Source organism: Eschscholzia californica, unplaced genomic scaffold (genome assembly GCF_041429995.1).
Source record: "Eschscholzia californica isolate CP2 unplaced genomic scaffold, dmEscCali1.0.p SCAF_1, whole genome shotgun sequence".
NCBI classification, from domain to species: domain Eukaryota; kingdom Viridiplantae; phylum Streptophyta; class Magnoliopsida; order Ranunculales; family Papaveraceae; genus Eschscholzia; species Eschscholzia californica.
This window is the reverse complement of record NW_028238198.1, coordinates 51,295,278-51,313,499: the sequence shown is the minus strand read 5'-3', so window position 1 is coordinate 51,313,499 and position 18,222 is coordinate 51,295,278. Positions and strand designations below refer to the sequence as shown.

Here is an 18,222-nt window from a genome sequence, read left to right as displayed (position 1 = left end):
CGCAAATCAATTACCTTCGAAATGGAAGGTGGAACTGTTTGAAATATATGAGAAGAGGTGAAACTGTATGAAAGATAGGAGAAGAAATACCTCTGTTAGGGAAGCAAGAAAAAGCTACTAGCATGAGAATGGTTGTTGAAAGATGGAACTCCGAAAGACACAAATGAGAAAATTTAGTTCGAACGAGCTTGATGGTCCGTTTGATACCTGTGGAAACGTTTGATGTGACAACCATTTTTCTTCTGATGGGAAAGAAAACCAAGATCTTACATGTCAAATTAGGTGTGGACTGTTTGATAGAAAGGTTAGAAAAAGAGTGCGTTTCTACAAATATGTATTAAGTGGGCATTATGTATTTGCCTTTAGACAAATATGTATTAATTAGGTTAAAAAGTGTGCCCCTTTTTCTTTTCTCTAAATAGTTGAGAGATAACTACATAGAGAGATAGAGATTGGTTCGTCAATCAAATGGGGTTAGAGATAGAGAGAGATGGTGAAAACAAATATAGAGAGAAGTTGATGTTAGAGAAGAATAGAGATTGAGTCAGAGAGAGATAAGCACGGGAGGAGAGAGAACTCGTTCATTTTGAGGGTGGGAATTTCGTTTTCCCATCTTTCTGGTGGGAATTTTTTAAACCTAGTTTCCAATCTTTTTTTCCAACAGAAAACGACTTTCTATTCTTTTTTGCCTTATCACACAGTGAAAAACCGATTCTTTTACGAAAATCAATTTTCCCACATAATTTCCGCCTGTAACGAACATACCCTAAAAGTCAAAAATGTTGATAAAAGGATACAAGTACATGGCTCCCCAAACAATAAAAAAAAAGTAGATGGCTCAACTTTGAAAGGATTCCAACCCGAGTGGAAGAGTAGATGGTGCTCAAATAATCCTTTGAGAAAGATAAGATAAACATAAGTTGAGCGCACCACAAATAGACAAGGATTGGGCGCACCACAAATAGATATGGAGATTGAGCCCTTTAGAGCAGCTTAATAGCCTTAGAGCATCTGAGATGAGCACTCAAATTCTAAGTGACACATGATTTTTGTACTCGTTAACAAATCATCAGCGGTGGACCAACAATTTTTTATAAAATGATATTTGAAAGAAACGCTTTCTTGAGAAATGTTATTTGGAAAAAATATTTTTTTTTTTTTGTTAAACTATTTAATATTACTTAAACCAAAACGTTATTACAATATTTAGTAGCTAAGATACAAGGGATATTCCTCCAAACTTTATTCTTTCCTTTCTTCCTGGCCCATCTAGCCAGTAAGTCTGCATGAGAATTTAAATCTCGTCTAGTGTGCATGAAACTGATTGACTGGAATTCCTTCTTTAAAGCTCTGATTTTCTTTAAGTGGCTTAGAGATTGCCATTGAACTGCTTGATTCTGGTCTACCAAGTGTTGTATCAGGTTTTTGTTGTCGCTTTCAATCATGATGGAAGTGAGATTTGCTTCTTTTGCCCATTCGATGCCTAGTAAGATAGCCATAGCTTCTGCTTCCTCACTATTTCTAGATCTGAGAGATTTAACCTGTGCTCCAATAAATTTCGAGTTTTCGTTGTGAGCAATTACGCTAATTCCCATATTGGATATTATGTTAGTAAAAGATGCATCAACATTGATCTTAATCATATTTTGCGGAGGCGGCTTCCATTTATCATCTTTTGTAGAGGTCTGTTTACTCTTGGTATTTCTACCCAATTTGAGATCGGGTTTAGGGAAATTTATTATCATTTTGATTATACTATTCACGTTTGTTATTTCATATTGAAAACAGTGATCACATCGGACTTTCCATAACACCCAAAGAATAGTGGTGAAATGGATATTGTCGGAAGTATAGCAAAATAGTTTATTCGTTTCCCACGAGAAAATCCAATCCGAAACGGATGAGATGTTGTCGGAGATAATGTTAAAATAGAACCATATGTTTTTTGCAAGGGTACAATGTAGTAGAGCATGTTCGATAGTTTCCGTAAGGTTACAAGAAGGGCAGGTAGTGTTATTGTCAATGAATTTACCGATTCTGCTTTTCACCGGTAGAGCATTATTGCAAACTTTCCAGATAAAGTTCTTGATTCTAGGGACCGCCGGAAGGTTCCATATGAATTTCCAGTTGCGTGTGTTAGGATTTACATTGATGAGGCTGCTATTTAAGTGCTGGTACATAGATGCAACCGTGAATTTGCCCGTTTTGGTAAGATTCCATTTCGGATAGTCTCTATCTTGACTGTTGATTGGAATCGTCTTTATAAGATCTTGTGTGTGGGTATCGAAGTTCTCCCTGAGCCTGTCCTCATTCCATTTGTTGTCGGTAATAAGTTGAGCCACTTTGGTGAGGGTGGAGTTATGAACATTTTCAATAGGGGAAGCCAAATCAGGAATCCATTTGTCCGTCCAAATGTTCACTTCTTTACCTGAGTTCACCTCCCATATAGTGAGGTCGTTAATGATATTGTACTGCTTTCTGATAGTCTTCCAATTCCAAGAGTGGTGATTCTTAGCCGGCCCCGGAGCATCGGTGTTGGGGAAGTATTTCGCTTTGATCAGTTTTGCCCATGCCGCCTCCGGTTCCGTCTTAAGACGCCACGCCATTTTTGTTATCAGGGCTGCATCATCCAGCTCTGGGAGATGGATACCTAAGCCTCCCTGATTCTTAGGGAGGCAGATATAAGACCATGCTTTCGTGCATATGCCTTTAGATTTACCCCACCAGAAGTTCCGTTGGACGGACTTGATGCTTTTAATAATTCCTTTCGGAATTGCAAAGCACTGCATCTGATATCGGGGAACGGCTGCAGCTATGGCCGAAATGACCATCGTGCGACCAGCTTGGGACAGAAAGGAGTGACTCCACTTGTTGAGTTTATTCTTGATTTGTTCAAGGATATCTCTGAACACTTTCGTCTTCTGGGCCCCTATGAACAGTTGGGCCCCTAAGTATTTCTCGGAAGTAGACGCCTGTCTGACCTTGAGAGTCCTCATAATCATTATCTTGAACTTTGGATGGGAGTTCTTCGAGTAGAAAATGTTAGATTTAGCATAGTTTATCATCTGCCCAGAAGTCTCACTGAAATCTTGGAGAATATCCTTTAGGTTGTGAATGTTTTCTATGGAATTCTGCCCGAAGATGATACAGTCGTCAGCGAAGAGAAGGTGTGAAATTTCCATATCCAGATGGGCTGTGGGGAAACCTTTGAAGCTATTATTGCCATGTTGCGTCTTAAGACGCCTGCTAAGACCCTCCATAGCTATTGTGAAGAGAAACGGCGACAGCGGGTCTCCTTGTCTAATACCTCTCGTGGGATAGAAAGTCTGCCCTGGCCTCCCATTAATGAGGACAGACATAGAGGATGTGGATATACATGTGTGGATAAGCTTGATCCAATGCGCATCATAACCTAAGCTTTCCATGATATCCACCAAGAACTTCCATTCTACTCTATCAAAGGCTTTCGACATATCTAGCTTAAGCCCAAAGTAGCCCCTTTCACCTTTCATCTGCTTAAAGGAATGAATGATCTCTTGCCCCATTATGATGTTATCCGCGATCTGCCTACCCGGCACAAAGGCCGCTTGAAAAGGCGAAATGATAGGGTCAAGCGAGGCTTTAAATCGCTCCGCGAGCAATTTGGTGATAACCTTATATGTGGTGTTAAGCAGACTAATAGGTCGGTAATCAGCGGGTGTTTGCGGAGTCGATGTTTTCGGAATGAGGCACATGTTGGTGTGGTTGATCCCCGGAGGGAGATAACCTGACAGGAAGAAATTTTGAACCAGTTCATAAATATCTTCTCTAATTGTATCCCAGTTCGACTGAAAGAAAAAAGGAGGGTACCCATCTGGACCCGGGGCGGCCTCCTTCTTTAGACTGTTAACTGCCCGGTCTATCTCTTCTAGACTAGGGATGCTGATAAGTTCTTGATTTTGGACCGGGCTGATGCTATGTGAAAACATGATATGGTTAGAGGGACTCTCCTTAGGATTGATAGTGGTGTTTAAGTTAGAAATTCGGGTGTAACGGTACAAAATGCTAGCACATCTTAGGAGGTAAGATTTTGACCTTTTACAAAATTTAGATTTATGAATTCGTAGAATTTAAAATTTGTAAACTTAAAATTGTCAAATAGACCAAAAAAATCTAGATTGCTATAAAATCTTACTTTTAGTAGGAATCTTAATTTAGATTCCTGCAGCTAAACACACCATTAATAAATTTTTGATTGAGTTGGAAATATCATCTGCGAAGATTAGAGCATCTCTAATGCAATACTCAACTTGAAAAACTCAAATTAATACCTAGGATTACTTGAGTTTTTAACAAAAAACATTCTCCAATGCAACACTCAACTTGAATCTCAATATGATGTGGTAACAATAAATCTCGAGATACTCAAACGAAAGTTCAATTTTGAGTATCTCAACATTTATTCTTGTATCTCAATTGGTCCACATCATTTTATATATTAAAATACTAAAAAACAAGAGTAAAGCTAAAGTAAATGTTGAGTTTTTTGAATGTTACATTGGAGAAGTATTTCAATTGAGGATCTCAATAATGCCACTAGGAAAGAAAATCTCAATTCATACTTGACACATTGGATTAAATGAGTTTTTATTGTAATTTTTACAGTTAATAATAAATATTTGATCCCTTTAGAGTAACTTAATAGCCTTAGAACATCTAAGATGGGCACTCAAATTCATCGTGACACATAAGATTTTTGTATTTGTTAACAAATCATCCGCAGCGGAACAATAATTTTGATAAAACAATATTTGAAAAGAAACGCTTCCTTGAGAAATGTTATTTGGGAAAAAATGTTTGATAAAAATGTCACTTTCAAATACTCATTTTGTGAAAAGATATATATTTTTAAATAACGGTTTTTAAGTTAGTTTTAAGTTTGAAATTGGGATGTAATAGTTTTTAGGTTAGTTTTAAGTTTGAAATTCGGATGTAATAGTACAAAATGATTCATCCAAAAAAATCATACTTTTAGTAGGAAAGCTACTGTAGATTCCTGCAATTAAATCCGCCGTTAATAAACTTTTGATGCCAACTGCCAAGATTAGTGCTCCAATCTTTACTGTAAATAATAAATAAACATGGGTCCGAGAACCCCACTTTGAGAGATTGAACTAGAAAGCATTAACAATCTCCCCGTTCTTCACCTGTTGCTCAGATACTGGCATCAGCCTGAGACCTATTCTACTTGCACAGTTGCACCTACCTCAGACCTGCTCCATTGGAGTTGGACCCATCTACCTGACGCCTGTTGGAGTTCAGACAGTGCCCAACTGAGCAGTTACTACTGCCCACGGCTTCCGCCCGATTCCCAACTGAGACCTCATGTGCCCGTGGCCCACGATTACAGCCCAGACTCGACCTTGGATCCCCGTGGCCCACAACAAATCCAGGTGAAGGTAAAGAAAATGAAGAATAATCTCTATTTCAGAATTACTGTAGTTAAACCCAAAATGCAGAATAAGATCAAACCAACCTGGGTGCTGGGAAGTAAAGAAAATATAGGATCAAGAAATCATGAATCAACTACTACTTAGATATCAAACAATTAACTGAAGTTTTTGAAGCATTTGGCTTATTGGATATAAAATCATAAACCCTTCATTGACTTGAATTCATTGATAATTACAATTTATGAGAAGAAAACCCCATAATTTTCCCCAACAATGTTTGAAACAAAATGACAAATTGTGGCTAAAAAGGCTATAGAAAACCCCCATTTTCTATCTTTCTTTCTTCTCCAATTCCCTACAACTTCCTTTACATAAATCAACCCACAGATTAGCAACCCACAATATACTTACAGAAATTGCAACTACAACCACAATAAGCCAAGAAACTGATAGCCATCTAGGTATAACAATATCCGCAGCTCCACTTAGATAAAAACTTCCCATTTTATAAACAAATAAAGGTCCTGCAATTCCTCTAACAACTGAATAGAAAGCATAAAATGGTGGAGACAAGAATTCATGCAATTTCGCAGCAAGAGGAACATCGGATTTTCGAGCATTGGCTAAAGTCCAAGTGTTCTGACAAAAACTAGTGATTTCTGCAAGAGCAAGGAGAACAAGAATGGCGAAAGCTCCGTGATTGACCATGTATCGACAAGTTATAAACACAAATAGGGTTGCTAAGTGATGCCCAATGAAGAGAATATCATGAGGGGAGAAGATTAAGTAGTGAACTAGATCCATCATGAAATAGGAAATGCTGTAATCAAGAACTGTATTTTGGAAATCAGTGTTAGGAGAAGCAAACCCAGTTTGAGTTTCAGTTGAAAGAGCAAGAATAGCCAATAAAACTGCAGGAGTTCCATGGGCTAATGATATAAGACAGCTTGAAGCTTCTGGTCTATATTTTGGGCTCCAATTTCTGAAAACCCCAAAGTAAGCAACAAGATAGATAACAAGAAACATTGGAAAGAACATGACAATATTTGGGAGAGAGAAAGTTAGGGTTTCCATTACAAACCCAATTGAACTAATTTCACCAAAGAAGTTTCCAATAATATTTGAAAAGGCTTGAACTTGGAAAAGTTTAAAACCTGGGAGGTTAAGATTCTAGTAGAAGTATGAGAGATAAGTAAAGAATCCCTGATTCAATGAGACTTCAGAATTAGGGTTTAGTAGAGGAGTATATGCATATATAGCTGAAACCCTGAAAAGATACAAAACAACAAAAACAATTCTACTAAATTAGAATTAAAGAATCGAGGGAATCAGAATCTTGAAATAAGAGACTGATTAAAAATCAAACCTTTAATCTATTGAACCCTAATAACACCAAAAAAGGAGCACTAATCACGAAAAAGGAGTTACAGATACAAATACACAAATTAAATGCAAGACCTGCTGATTTCCTAGGTTCAGTGAATCAGAGCAGTATCGTCAAGAAAAACAACAAAAATTAGGGTTTCTAATATGCAGAAAAGAACACATGAGAACAGTGAAGAGAACTCTTTACCTTCATATAAAGAGAAACCGTTCATTATTTAGCATAAGAAATCCTTCTTCGAATCGCAAAATCTAGGGTTTTTTTGGTTGACCCAAAATGATTCCCTGGGTAAATTGAAGCTTTTTTGATGTTTCGATCTTCAAAACTCTGAAATTAGAAAACGTAGGAAGAGAAAAAGCGAGCGAGAACTCGGATCAAAGAAGAAGAAGAAGAAGGCGAGTTATCGGGGTAAATAGTAAACGTGTTCTTTTATATACACGAAAAGAGAAATGTTTAGATGTCTAAAGGAACATCAAAATGTGATGTTTGTCCATTCTTTGTTGACCCAACTATAAATTGACCCGCCAACAACTGGTAGACCAGTTGGTCAGTGCATCTACTTCGATATGTGGAGGTCCCAAGTTCAATCCCTTCGAAGTGCAAGTCCAAGAATATTGAACTTGAGTATAAATAAAGGTTGCGGCTTTGGGGCAGAAAGAATAATCTCCGGGGAATAAATTCTCTAGGGAGTAATGGTTTTTTATACACTCGGGGGCATATTTTTTTTAATAAAAAAAATCACTTAATCAAACATTTCACCCTAATCTTCATCTTCTCTATCACTTCCGTCACCATAACTTCCGATTCAGTAGTAGGTGCAGTAGAAAAATAAAAGAATTGAAACTAATATCAACAACTTGTTGGTTTTTAGAGAGAGAGAGAGGGGGGGGGGGTAAGATGGAGAGTATAGGGTTTTTATTTTTTTATTTAGATTAAAAGGGGTTCGTGTGTTTTGCTTGTAATAATTTGTTGTTGTGATTGTTGAAGATTAAATAAACATGTTGAAGATTAAATAAACATGTTGAAGATCAAAAGAAGATAATGATTAGACAAAGGAACTAGGGTTTTGTTGAAGGTCAAGACTAGCTCTTCTCCTTCCATTAGATTTGTTTGGAGTTATGTTAGGTTTTTAAGTACTTGATATAAGGATTGAGAGATCGCGAGGGAGGGAGATAGAGAGACAGTGAGTGCCAAAGACATTGAAAAAGAGAGAAGCAGAGAGAGACAGGAGATGAACATTTGGGGGCAAAAGGCAAAAACATCAATTCTTGGACTCAAAATGAAGTGTGCGTTATATCAATTTTTTGTGATCAAATTCTTTATTCTCCAAAGTCGCGGCCTAAATAAAGTAATGTGCGGTCTTTAAGGTTGTAGTAATTAGACAGTTATCATGCTTATCACATCGTGTGTAATGACCATTCTAGTCAATGTTTAAAAAAAATTCAAAATTGACCCCAACTCCCCACTAATCTAACACATGGGTCTTGCTCAGGGTCGGTCCAAACATTTGGCAGGCCCAAGCATAGTTAAAAATGAAGACTCTACAAATGCATGTTAAAAAAATAGGCTTGTTTTAAAGGCGCCCCATTATAATTGTTATAGGCGCCTCCTCAAGGCAAATTGGAGAGGGAGTTTGTGAAGGAAGGAGGCGTCTATAACACTTTATGAGAGGCTCCTATAAAATTTCCCCAAAAAATAAGTAGAACTCCTGGTAGTGTTTACGTGAAGATTTAAAACTTTTTATCTAGCACAAAAATCTAAATTCCTAACCAGTGAGCTACAATTAAAATTACGTTATAAATTTGTTAATATAAATACTATTATTTAACCGACATACAAAAGCCCAAACATGAATTCATTCATTCCCAAAATCCGTAGATCACTTGATCAATACTTAGGCGGGATTGAAACCTGTCATTTACTAAATCTTATTTGAAGGCTTTAAAAACACAGACTACATTGGCTATTAGCGTTTACCAGTATTTTAGTGTTGTTTCATTATAGTTATGAACATATTCCTTCTTTATAGTGTATTCAACGCATTTGACTTATAAATGGTACTTATATAATTCTTTAAGAAAACAAAAATGTTAGCAGATAAAAAAGTTGAAAACTATGGGAAACTTTATATAATAAAATTATTAGGGAACAAGAAAAACGAAGTAGAAATTCTATATGATATGTTGTCATTCGTTTTTGCCATGACTTTAATCTACTAAACTTCAATTCACAGTTCCTTAACAAAAAAAACTACTCCATCTGTACTGTGTGAGTTTTCTGTCCAAATACCTAGTCAATGACTGCTTTAAATGACCACATTTATAACCACCCCCACCTAGGTTGACAAACTAATAAGTCAATGACTCAATGAAGACATACAAGGCAGCATATCAATGTGGGCACCTATCTTAAAATTAGTTTTTTTTTTTTGTTGAAACCCTATCTTAAAATTAGTTAGTGGATTTTCTTGTTTACTACAGGGCCCTCCACCCATGTGAAATAAGAATCACTTTTTCCGGTCCTTTTTAGTCCTCTTTTTTTTTTTTTTTTTCTTTTGGAGGTGGACTCCAATAGTTATTATGTGACATTGATACTTATAAGTTATCCAGATGCAATAAGTATAATAATTGCCTAAATTAAATCATCAACATCAATTAAAGGAGTTTCAAGAGTTTTAGAGTCTATGTCAAAACTATCAATCACTTCGACAACCAAATATTGAGATCCTTCTTTATTACATGGCACTTCTCAGTTTTGGTTGTCCATAAAACATTATGTGCACATAATAACTTGACATGCCTGAAAGAACTAACCATTCGCCTTGTATTTCAGCGAAGTCATAGGCAAAAAACATGTTTAACTCATTTTGGCTTAAACTGGCTTGAGTTTGACTTATTCTGGTCAGACATACAATAGTCACTTTAGTTACTTTGCAAAAGGAAATCTCAGTTAAGACTTTTCTTATATCTAGTTCAAATGGACTTACTTTCAACAAAAAAAAAAAAATTGTTCAAATGGACTTAAAATCAATTATTGGAACAATGGACTTACTTTCAACAAAAAAAATAGTTCAAATAGACTTAAAATCAATTATTGGAAGAGCTAAAACACATAATTTAAAATGGGATTTGAGTCCATTTAGGCCTCAAGGCAGATTTTATGTTGGAAAGACAAAAATACCTTCTTACTTCAATGTTCTTTCAGATATTTGGAATCATGTACATGTGTTAAGATAGACAAGCATTGACTTATCTTGTAAGATTCTTGTTCTATGTAGTGACTGTTGAAAGTAGCAGATTTAACTAAATTTTGTTACCTTGACCTGTTCGTATTACATGAACAAAAAATTGAGAGTTTACTCAACCAACAAAGCTTTCATAGCTCAGTTGGTTAGAGCACCCGTTTAGTAAGCGGGAGGTCTTGAGTTCAACTCTCAATGAAAGCATCCAAGGCATTTTCTATTTTTACCAATTTATCTATTTTGGGAGATTCATAATTCGGTAATACACGAGATTAGGAGAGGAGACATAGAAGGTCGACGACGTTAAGTTTAACTTGCAAGGGTTGGCCGACGACTAGATCAAACATTAGCTGAGGCAGTCTTAAATAAACCAAACTAGGTATCGCCTTTTATGAGATTGTCTTTAATAACTTTGGACATTACTTATAAGTTATAAAACCAACATCCCTTATGTTTAGTGGTCACTATTGTTTAGGACTCAAAAAATTAAACTACTTCATCTTTACCTTCACTTCATCTTCCCCATTACCACCACCAGTACAACCATTGTTTATCACCTTCGCCTCTTTCTCCTTTTTCTTCTCTCTCTCTCCCCTCCTTTCTCCTCTTCTGTCTCCTCCTCTCTCATGTGCAACACCCCAGTCAACGACAGAAATGGTCACCGAATGTGGATTCTCTCACAATAACCCTAGAAGAAGGTAAACAACCAGTGCCTACCCGGAAGAGAGGGAGAAAGAGAAAACTTTGTTGGAGGTTATGGTGGTGTGTGGGGAAGATGAAGAGGATATAAAACACCAGTGTTTACACATTTTAATCTTATGTCCTAATAAACTCAATTGTCCCCATCCGATTGACTGACCCGAAGTCTTTATATACCTAACCAGCCTACAATTTTGAAGACCCCAAAACGCTCTTTCCTTACTCAAAACCTCTAGGAAGACCTTGTCAAGGTGTGACTTGGGTTGTCTCACATTTCCAAAGATATGTAGACTTTAACCTTTCTCACTTGCTACCTTTAGTAACCTCACACACCACTAGCAATGCTAGATGACCTGAATTGGGGTTGGTGTGCTCGTGCTGGTGGTGGGAAATTTCTCCGTAAAAGACTAAGGTCGTGTTTTTTTTTTTAAATTAAATTTAGATTGAACATAATTCAAGCAAGTTGGACTCAGTCGCTCAGATGACTCAAATTCAGATAAGTTGGATTCAGATGACTCAGATTCAACCATAAAAGTTTTTCAGATTAAACCAAATCCCGAAGTTATTTTAATAATTCAACTCAGAAGCTAAAAGTAAAAAAGACAGTAAAATCTTCTTTTATGGAGCTCAGACGGACTGACAGTTTAAGTTTCAGAGTTCATAATCTGCTTGGCATTTTGATGCCGTCTCAGTAATAGCCTCTGTAATGAGCAGAATCAGTCGAACTAACTTGTCGAGTTCTTATCATCAGTTTAATCTCCTACATCACCATTCCCCCATCAATAGTAAACACCTGCAAATCAACATTTATATACCCCCGTTTAAGTTCTGAATTACCACAACTAGGTAAATAAGTTGCAAATCTTCCAAAAAATAATTTTGACACTTGTATTCATAAACGTCTATCTAAAGTTTAATAATGCGTAAATCAAGAACTAGTATGAAAACTGGTATACCTGTCCTGTAATGTAACTAGCAGCTGGGTTAAGGGCTAAGAATTCTACCAGACCAGCTACTTCTTCTGGTTGGCCATACCTTCCTGCAATGGGGATCAAAACATGTAAGGTTATGCGAATCTCGCTTTCATTTTCAACATATACGAATAGCCTTAAATGCTAAGACTAAAAATTGAGCCAAGTGCATGAAGGTGAAGAGCACCAAAAGTTATGATTTTTTCATTGGGCATGGTGAACAAAGAAAAGTATCATGCTACTATGGGATGCCGATTAGTTGAGAATGATTTTCTTCGGTTCTTGTGTAGAAAGATATCCTTAGTTCGTAGACAGTTCCCCAAATAACACAAATAGTTGACTTTAGATTCAAAAAAGAAAAAATCATTCTTGTTCATTAGTGTAGAATTACCTAAGGGAATTGTTCCCAAGATTTTCTTCTCGATATCTTCTGAGAGCTTGGCAGTCATATCAGATGCAATGAATCCTGGAGCAATAGCATTAACCTGTAGAAGATATTTAAAGAGATTTCTGTCAAGTATGATGCGTTTGAAATGAGTTCTTTGAGGTGTTATGACACGATAGACTCACATTGATATTCCTCCCTGCATATTCCTTTGCAACACTTTTGGTTAAGCCAATAACTCCTGCTTTGGCAGCACTGTAGTTGGCTTGTCCCGCATTTCCTACCAGGCCAACAACGGAAGCTACATTGATAATTCTTCCCTGCACAAATGGCAGTCAAACTAAGAGGACAAACAGGTTAACAAAAGCCAAAGAGTAAGGCTATATGATGCTCAAACGATTGAGCACTCGCCTAGATAATATGGATGAACAAACACTTGGGTGAATAGATTATGATATATGAGAAGAATAGTGCAACTTTTTTAGTATAAGGAGGAAGGATGTTAACAATCTGGATGTACCATCAAATGAACTGGTTTCAGAAGGTTGACCTCAGTGAAGCCACCAAAGTTATTTAGAAGTGTGAGAGTAGCCACAAATAGACAAAGGAAAATCTAATGACCATGAATATAAATTTAGGGTCTACCCAATCGTAGCCAATTGCCCAATTGGTTATGGATTCGATGCCCACAAACTTAATATGGTGTCAGAGCTAGGCCCACACATTAGAAACCCAGCGTGCCTCATGTCACTCAACAAAAATACATGTTGGCTTAAAGAATGCCCTACACTAGGGAGTGTGAGATTTGTCCACATGGACATAGGGATTTGATGACCAATAATATAATATACTTCATTTTGAACTGGGCGAGCACATTTTTGATAAAGAGTTCTGAAAGTGCAGGTCTGTTGCTATAACCAGGATATGCAGACTTGATAACATATATGCACAATACCTTTTTCTTTTTCATCATAATTTTTGCTGCTGCCTGCAAAGAGTAATAAACAGAGTTAGAATAAGATTGGTCATGCCACTTTGCATGGAAATGGTCATGTCTTTAGCTCGAAGAACTAACCTGGGTACAGAGAAATACACCTGTAAGATTCAAGTCAATAACATCTTGCCACTGAGATTTCTTCATTCTCATTAATAAACCGTCTCGGGTTATTCCTGAGACCATGTTCAAGAAGTCAGGAAGGAAGTTGAATATTAAAAATTGATGCGTTCCAAGTCGAAATTAAACTTGTGATCACCTGCATTGTTTATCAAGACATCAACTGTTCCCCAAGCATCAACAGCCTGTAGACGTGATGACATGAGACCATAATTCAATTTACAAGTGGTAACTGTGACAAATTTCTCATTCACTAACCAGCATCAGGAAAAAAAAAAGTTATTTCTGTTAAATTAGGTAAAGCTTTCAATCTCTATTTTAATCTTTTCTCAATCAACCATGACAAGGAAGTAGTGCTTACAGTCTTAATCATTGAATTCACATCTTCTTCTTTTGAAACGTCTCCTCCAAAAGTAAGAGCTTGACCCCCGAAAGCTTCAATCTGTAAGAAATACAATGATGGGTCAATCTCTAAAATTTTCACAATGACTAGGTAAGTATTACTTTCTTGCCGAAAACAAAACGAAGGATGATAATATAAGACAGTGTCGTACTTACAAATAGTTTGAAGCAGAGTCAGTACTTCACAAAAATAAACGTAGAAATTAGAGAAAGTATGGTCGGACATCAAGCTCAATAACATACTTTCAGTAGTTATAACTTATAAGAGTCGCCTCTAAGCCTAGGACACAGTTTAATAAGTTCATCTATCAGGTAATGTCATAGAGAGAAAGAGAAACAAGAGATAAGAATTGGTTGGTCTATTTTCTGAAATTGTTCAAATTTTCCAGTATATGTATAAACAACACATACTTTACATCTAAATGTAAACAACTGCACGTGTTTTCTTTGAAGATAATTCAGGAGAGAACAAAAGATTAACATTAAGGAAATGAGACCCTCCCCGAAGACTTACTCGAGAATGGGGATGGGCTCTTAATGAAACCTACTTGAAAGTTTCCTTCTAAGACCAGAATGACAATACTCAGCATTTGTAATTTTCAAACAGAATAAAATTTTACCACTACCGCGAAAAACCAGGTACACCACAAGGTAAAAAAAAACCTGAACATAAGACGCCTAGAAACCAGAACAATGAATTAATAGGATGGAATGTTTAACAAATAACAACCAACATTGAGAAAAGTTCTATAAAGGTTTGTGGTGTTCAGATTAACCTCTTTTGAAACTTCTTCCGCCTCACTAGACGATCTCGCGTAATTCACAAGGACCTGAAATAAAACGAGGATATCCTCCATCATCAGAAAGGATGTGTAGATGGAAAATATAATACTGACCATCACATATCAAACAAAGCATGATAAAATTACTCAAAGATAACCAGAGTAAACGAGAGGACAGACACCAAACCAATATAGGAAGCAAAATATATAAAATCAAGGTTTTCTAACATGTGACGGCACATTTAGTCATAAATTATTTCCACTTTTAACAAGTAAAAATTCATCTCGTCACTCCGGTTGTACCAATTTTAGTGTTTCTCCGACAGTCCGACGTTTAAAATGGAATTTATATAATATCATATTCCAAGAAAACCTGTACAAGTATATCTAAGTTCTAATTCAATAATTCTCTTATCGACACGATTCTGGTTTGAAGAGCAATAAATGAATGAGTATTGACTAGTGAGAGGTTAAACCTTACAACCAGCTTTTCCCAAAGACAACGCAATTGCCCTGCCTATACCTCTAGAAGCTCCAGTAACAACAACAACTGGAGACTCCACGATTTTAGCCTCTTCAATACTTGCTTCATCAACTGCTGCAACCGTAGCTCTTATACCTGTATGAACAAACAACAATAGGTCACACAACCAATAATCAAATGAACAAAAACCTCCAATCAAATCCGATTAAAACCCTAGAAATCAACAATAATAGATCATGATAATTGATTACCAGAAGAATTAGAAAAACTCCTGGATCTGCATTGCAAACCAGAGAAAGAACGAAGCTGTTTGTCTCCTCCGGAAATTGATGATAAGTGTCGGAAGTTAACAATCTTCTTGTGTTGAGAGAGTGAAGATTTGGATGAAATTCCAGTGGAATTGAAAGCGATTGCGGCAGATCCGGTTGCAGTAGCCATGAAAGCTCTGGTGAATCTCCAGGAGACTAGTACTGAAGAAGAAGAAGAAGAAGAAGAAGTAATTAAGCTAGCCAGCTAAAAGTAACGAGGTTACTCACTCGTGTTATATAAGTTAGAGAGAGAAAGTAGAGAGAGAGAGAGAAGAAATGCGTTTTGGACAATTGGTTAAAGTTTCTTGGAAGCTCCGGAGGAAAGTTTGGCGATGATACCTAAGGTGGGGTTGAGAAATCGGCCTGTTGGGAACGGAACTCGGTGGAGTTATCCCGAATGGATCTATTTGGCGAACTTGGGGCCAACAGTGACATTTTTGTACCATAAGGAGGCCTATTTGATAATCATAGGAATATTGGTCCATCTTAGAAGTAGAAATACGAGATTGATGTATGTTTATTTCAAGAAAAAATGAGGGGATGGTCCAAATTTTGCCCCATCAATACGCATTCAGCCCAAGTTCGGACCGAAATGCGTTTTAAGTCCAAATGTCAGGGACAACTAAGAGTTTTCTGTTTTTCAAAAAAATTATACCTGTTTTGCCCCTCCAATGGAAACGCTCTTGTTTCCTGTTGTTTTCTGACGTGTTGTCAGCGTGATGGAGAGGGAGCATTTAATTCCCAAGCTGGATTTGACGTTAATTAAACTCCCAAATCTTTCAAAATCTTTATAAATATCTCTAAGTCCCACAAAATACTCTGTTTCCTTTTGCTTCTCTCTCTAAAACCTTCTCAAAACCGAAGATTCTTCCCTATTTCGTTCAAATTTTGAAAATTTTGGATAAAGTTTTGGCGAAAATTAAGCCTCCCGCCCAGATTTGTGAAAGATTTCATCTAAAGTAAATAAGCCTCCCGCCAGATTTTTGAAAATTAACCATCCCGCTGATTATTCTTCTATATCTCTCTAAATTAATTAAGACTCCCTCTCTCTCTAAAAATTCTCCCCCTCTCTGTCTAAACTAATCTTAGGAAGTTGATTATCTTCTTCCTCTCTCTCTTTCTAAAATTTTATTAACTTCTAATATCTCTCTCTAAAAAAAATTCTGTAAATATTTTTAGAAAAGCAGAGGAAGAAGATATGTAAATTTTCTCTCTCTATATAAATATTTCGAAATCGATTATATTCTCACCTCTTATATTCTTGCCATCTCTATCTTTTTCGGAAAAAGAAAGTGGTAAGATTGGAAAGAGAAAATTTTGGAGAGAAAATCGGAAAAAGGAATAAAATTTAGAGAGAGGGAAAATAGGACAAATCTAAAGAGAAATTCGAAAAGTGTCTAGTACACAAGAATATCTCCAGTAAATTAAACAGTTTCTGGTAAACCAGAAAATTCCTAGCACAAAAGTGTCTAGTACACAAGAAATTCTTAATAAATTAAACAGTTTCTGGTAAACCAGAAAATTCGCAGTACAAAAGTGTCTAGTACACAAGAAAATCCCTAGTAAATTAAACAGTTTCCAGTATACCAGAAAATTCGTAGTACAAAGGTGTCTAGTGCACAAGAAAATTCCCAGTAAATTAAACAGTTTCCTGTAAACCAGAAAATTCCTAGCACTATTCTCTGTGAAAATTCCTAGTAAATTAAAAAGTTTCTGGTAAACCAGAAAATTTCCAAAGAACATATGGGTTCCCAAGTTGGGGCATTGGGTTCTTGTAAACCAGAAAGTTTCCTAAGTTGGGGCATTGGGTTCTCTTGTTTTCAAAGAACATATATTAGAGAAATTTTCTACTTTTCATGCATTTAAAACGAACTAGGTTCCCACCGCGCCCTACGGACGCGGTAGATCCCTTTTGACTAACGCTGTCAAGATAGATCACGTGGTCTAATGTTCCGTGTCGAGCATACATCTACACGTGCATGTATCAATATGTCTATTTTCACATCTTTTGGCGACATGTGAATAACTGCCATGTGAAATCAGTACATGATTTCATACGAAATCGGTACATAATTTCATATAACTGATACTCGCTTGATCCCACATGATGTGAAATAGACATATTGGAATGGGAAATTTTATACGCAATGCCCAAACTTGTTATAGGCAATGTATTTTTCACTTATGATTTGGTCAAGTCAATATGACCATATTTCTTTAAAGGCAATGCCTATAATAATCAAGTTTTGGGGGTTATCTTCACCCAAGTTATCTTTTTCTGTCTTTTCAAAATAAGAAATTAAATCAAGCCCTAGATGTCAAACCCGAATCCCTAAACCTTAGCTTCATCTCACCAGAAATATCAAAGTCACCGGTTAATGGCGACCTTCGAAACGCACCACCCATTGTGTTCGTCTCCTCAAACTCTAAGTGCAACTAAAGAAACCACCATGGATGAAGAAAGTTCCAAAAATATTATGGATACGCCAAAAGACTACACCAAAATGATTTCTGCCCAAAATTCTTTTCTAAAGCGGTATGTGAGCATTCCCTTATACTTCAATTCTTGTTTGAAGGAGTAAATTTCGACATTGATTAAAAAAAATTGACGTCGACCTCAAAATTGGTCTGGTTCGACCGAGTTCGTGTGTATAGCACGGTGTGACCCGACCGATTTCGACATACTTACTTTCTGTTATTGAAATCGGTGAGGTTGTACCGATTTGCACTGCCTCCACCGGTGTGGCCACACCGATTATCACTGCCTTTATCGGTACGAGCCCACCGATTCAACAACAGGAACTTGATTTTTGTTAACATCTTTAAATCGACGACTGCCTCAACTCCCGACTAAATTAGCCGACAGAAACGCTTCAATTAAGACTTCAAGCAACCCCACACAGAGATATTTAGTCTTGGATCAAGATTTTACAGAAATTCGATCTCCCAAATTCTAGGGTTATGGACAGATAAAATGGGAAAGAGATGGAGACGAGAGTTGTAGCGAACGCAGGTTAAGT

At 36.7% G+C, this 18,222-nt stretch overlaps 1 protein-coding gene, 1 non-coding gene and 1 pseudogene across 3 annotated transcripts; 1 reads left to right on the top strand and 2 right to left on the bottom strand.

Annotated features, from left to right (window-relative positions):
• Positions 1 to 5,614: 5,614 nt before the first annotated feature.
• On the bottom strand, positions 5,615 to 6,638 carry LOC147567482 (TLC domain-containing protein At5g14285 pseudogene; annotated as a pseudogene). The gene has a single exon (XR_015230773.1). The product of XR_015230773.1 is annotated as a TLC domain-containing protein At5g14285 pseudogene (transcript).
• A 3,549-nt stretch (positions 6,639 to 10,187) lies between these two features.
• TRNAT-AGU (transfer RNA threonine (anticodon AGU)) lies at positions 10,188 to 10,261 on the top strand. The gene has a single exon. It is a non-coding gene; the product is annotated as a tRNA-Thr (tRNA).
• A 1,016-nt stretch (positions 10,262 to 11,277) lies between these two features.
• On the bottom strand, positions 11,278 to 15,671 carry LOC147567480 (3-oxoacyl-[acyl-carrier-protein] reductase 4-like). The gene is made up of 11 exons (XM_086654107.1): positions 15,146 to 15,671; positions 14,887 to 15,029; positions 14,405 to 14,458; positions 13,588 to 13,668; positions 13,366 to 13,411; positions 13,188 to 13,282; positions 13,068 to 13,100; positions 12,298 to 12,432; positions 12,119 to 12,212; positions 11,713 to 11,795; positions 11,278 to 11,549 (listed from the first exon to the last, which is right to left on the bottom strand). Exons 1-11 carry the CDS (start codon positions 15,330 to 15,332, stop codon positions 11,517 to 11,519), a joined length of 984 nt encoding a protein of 327 aa, XP_086510233.1. The 5' UTR covers positions 15,333 to 15,671; the 3' UTR covers positions 11,278 to 11,516.
• Between the last annotated feature and the right edge of the window lie 2,551 nt (positions 15,672 to 18,222).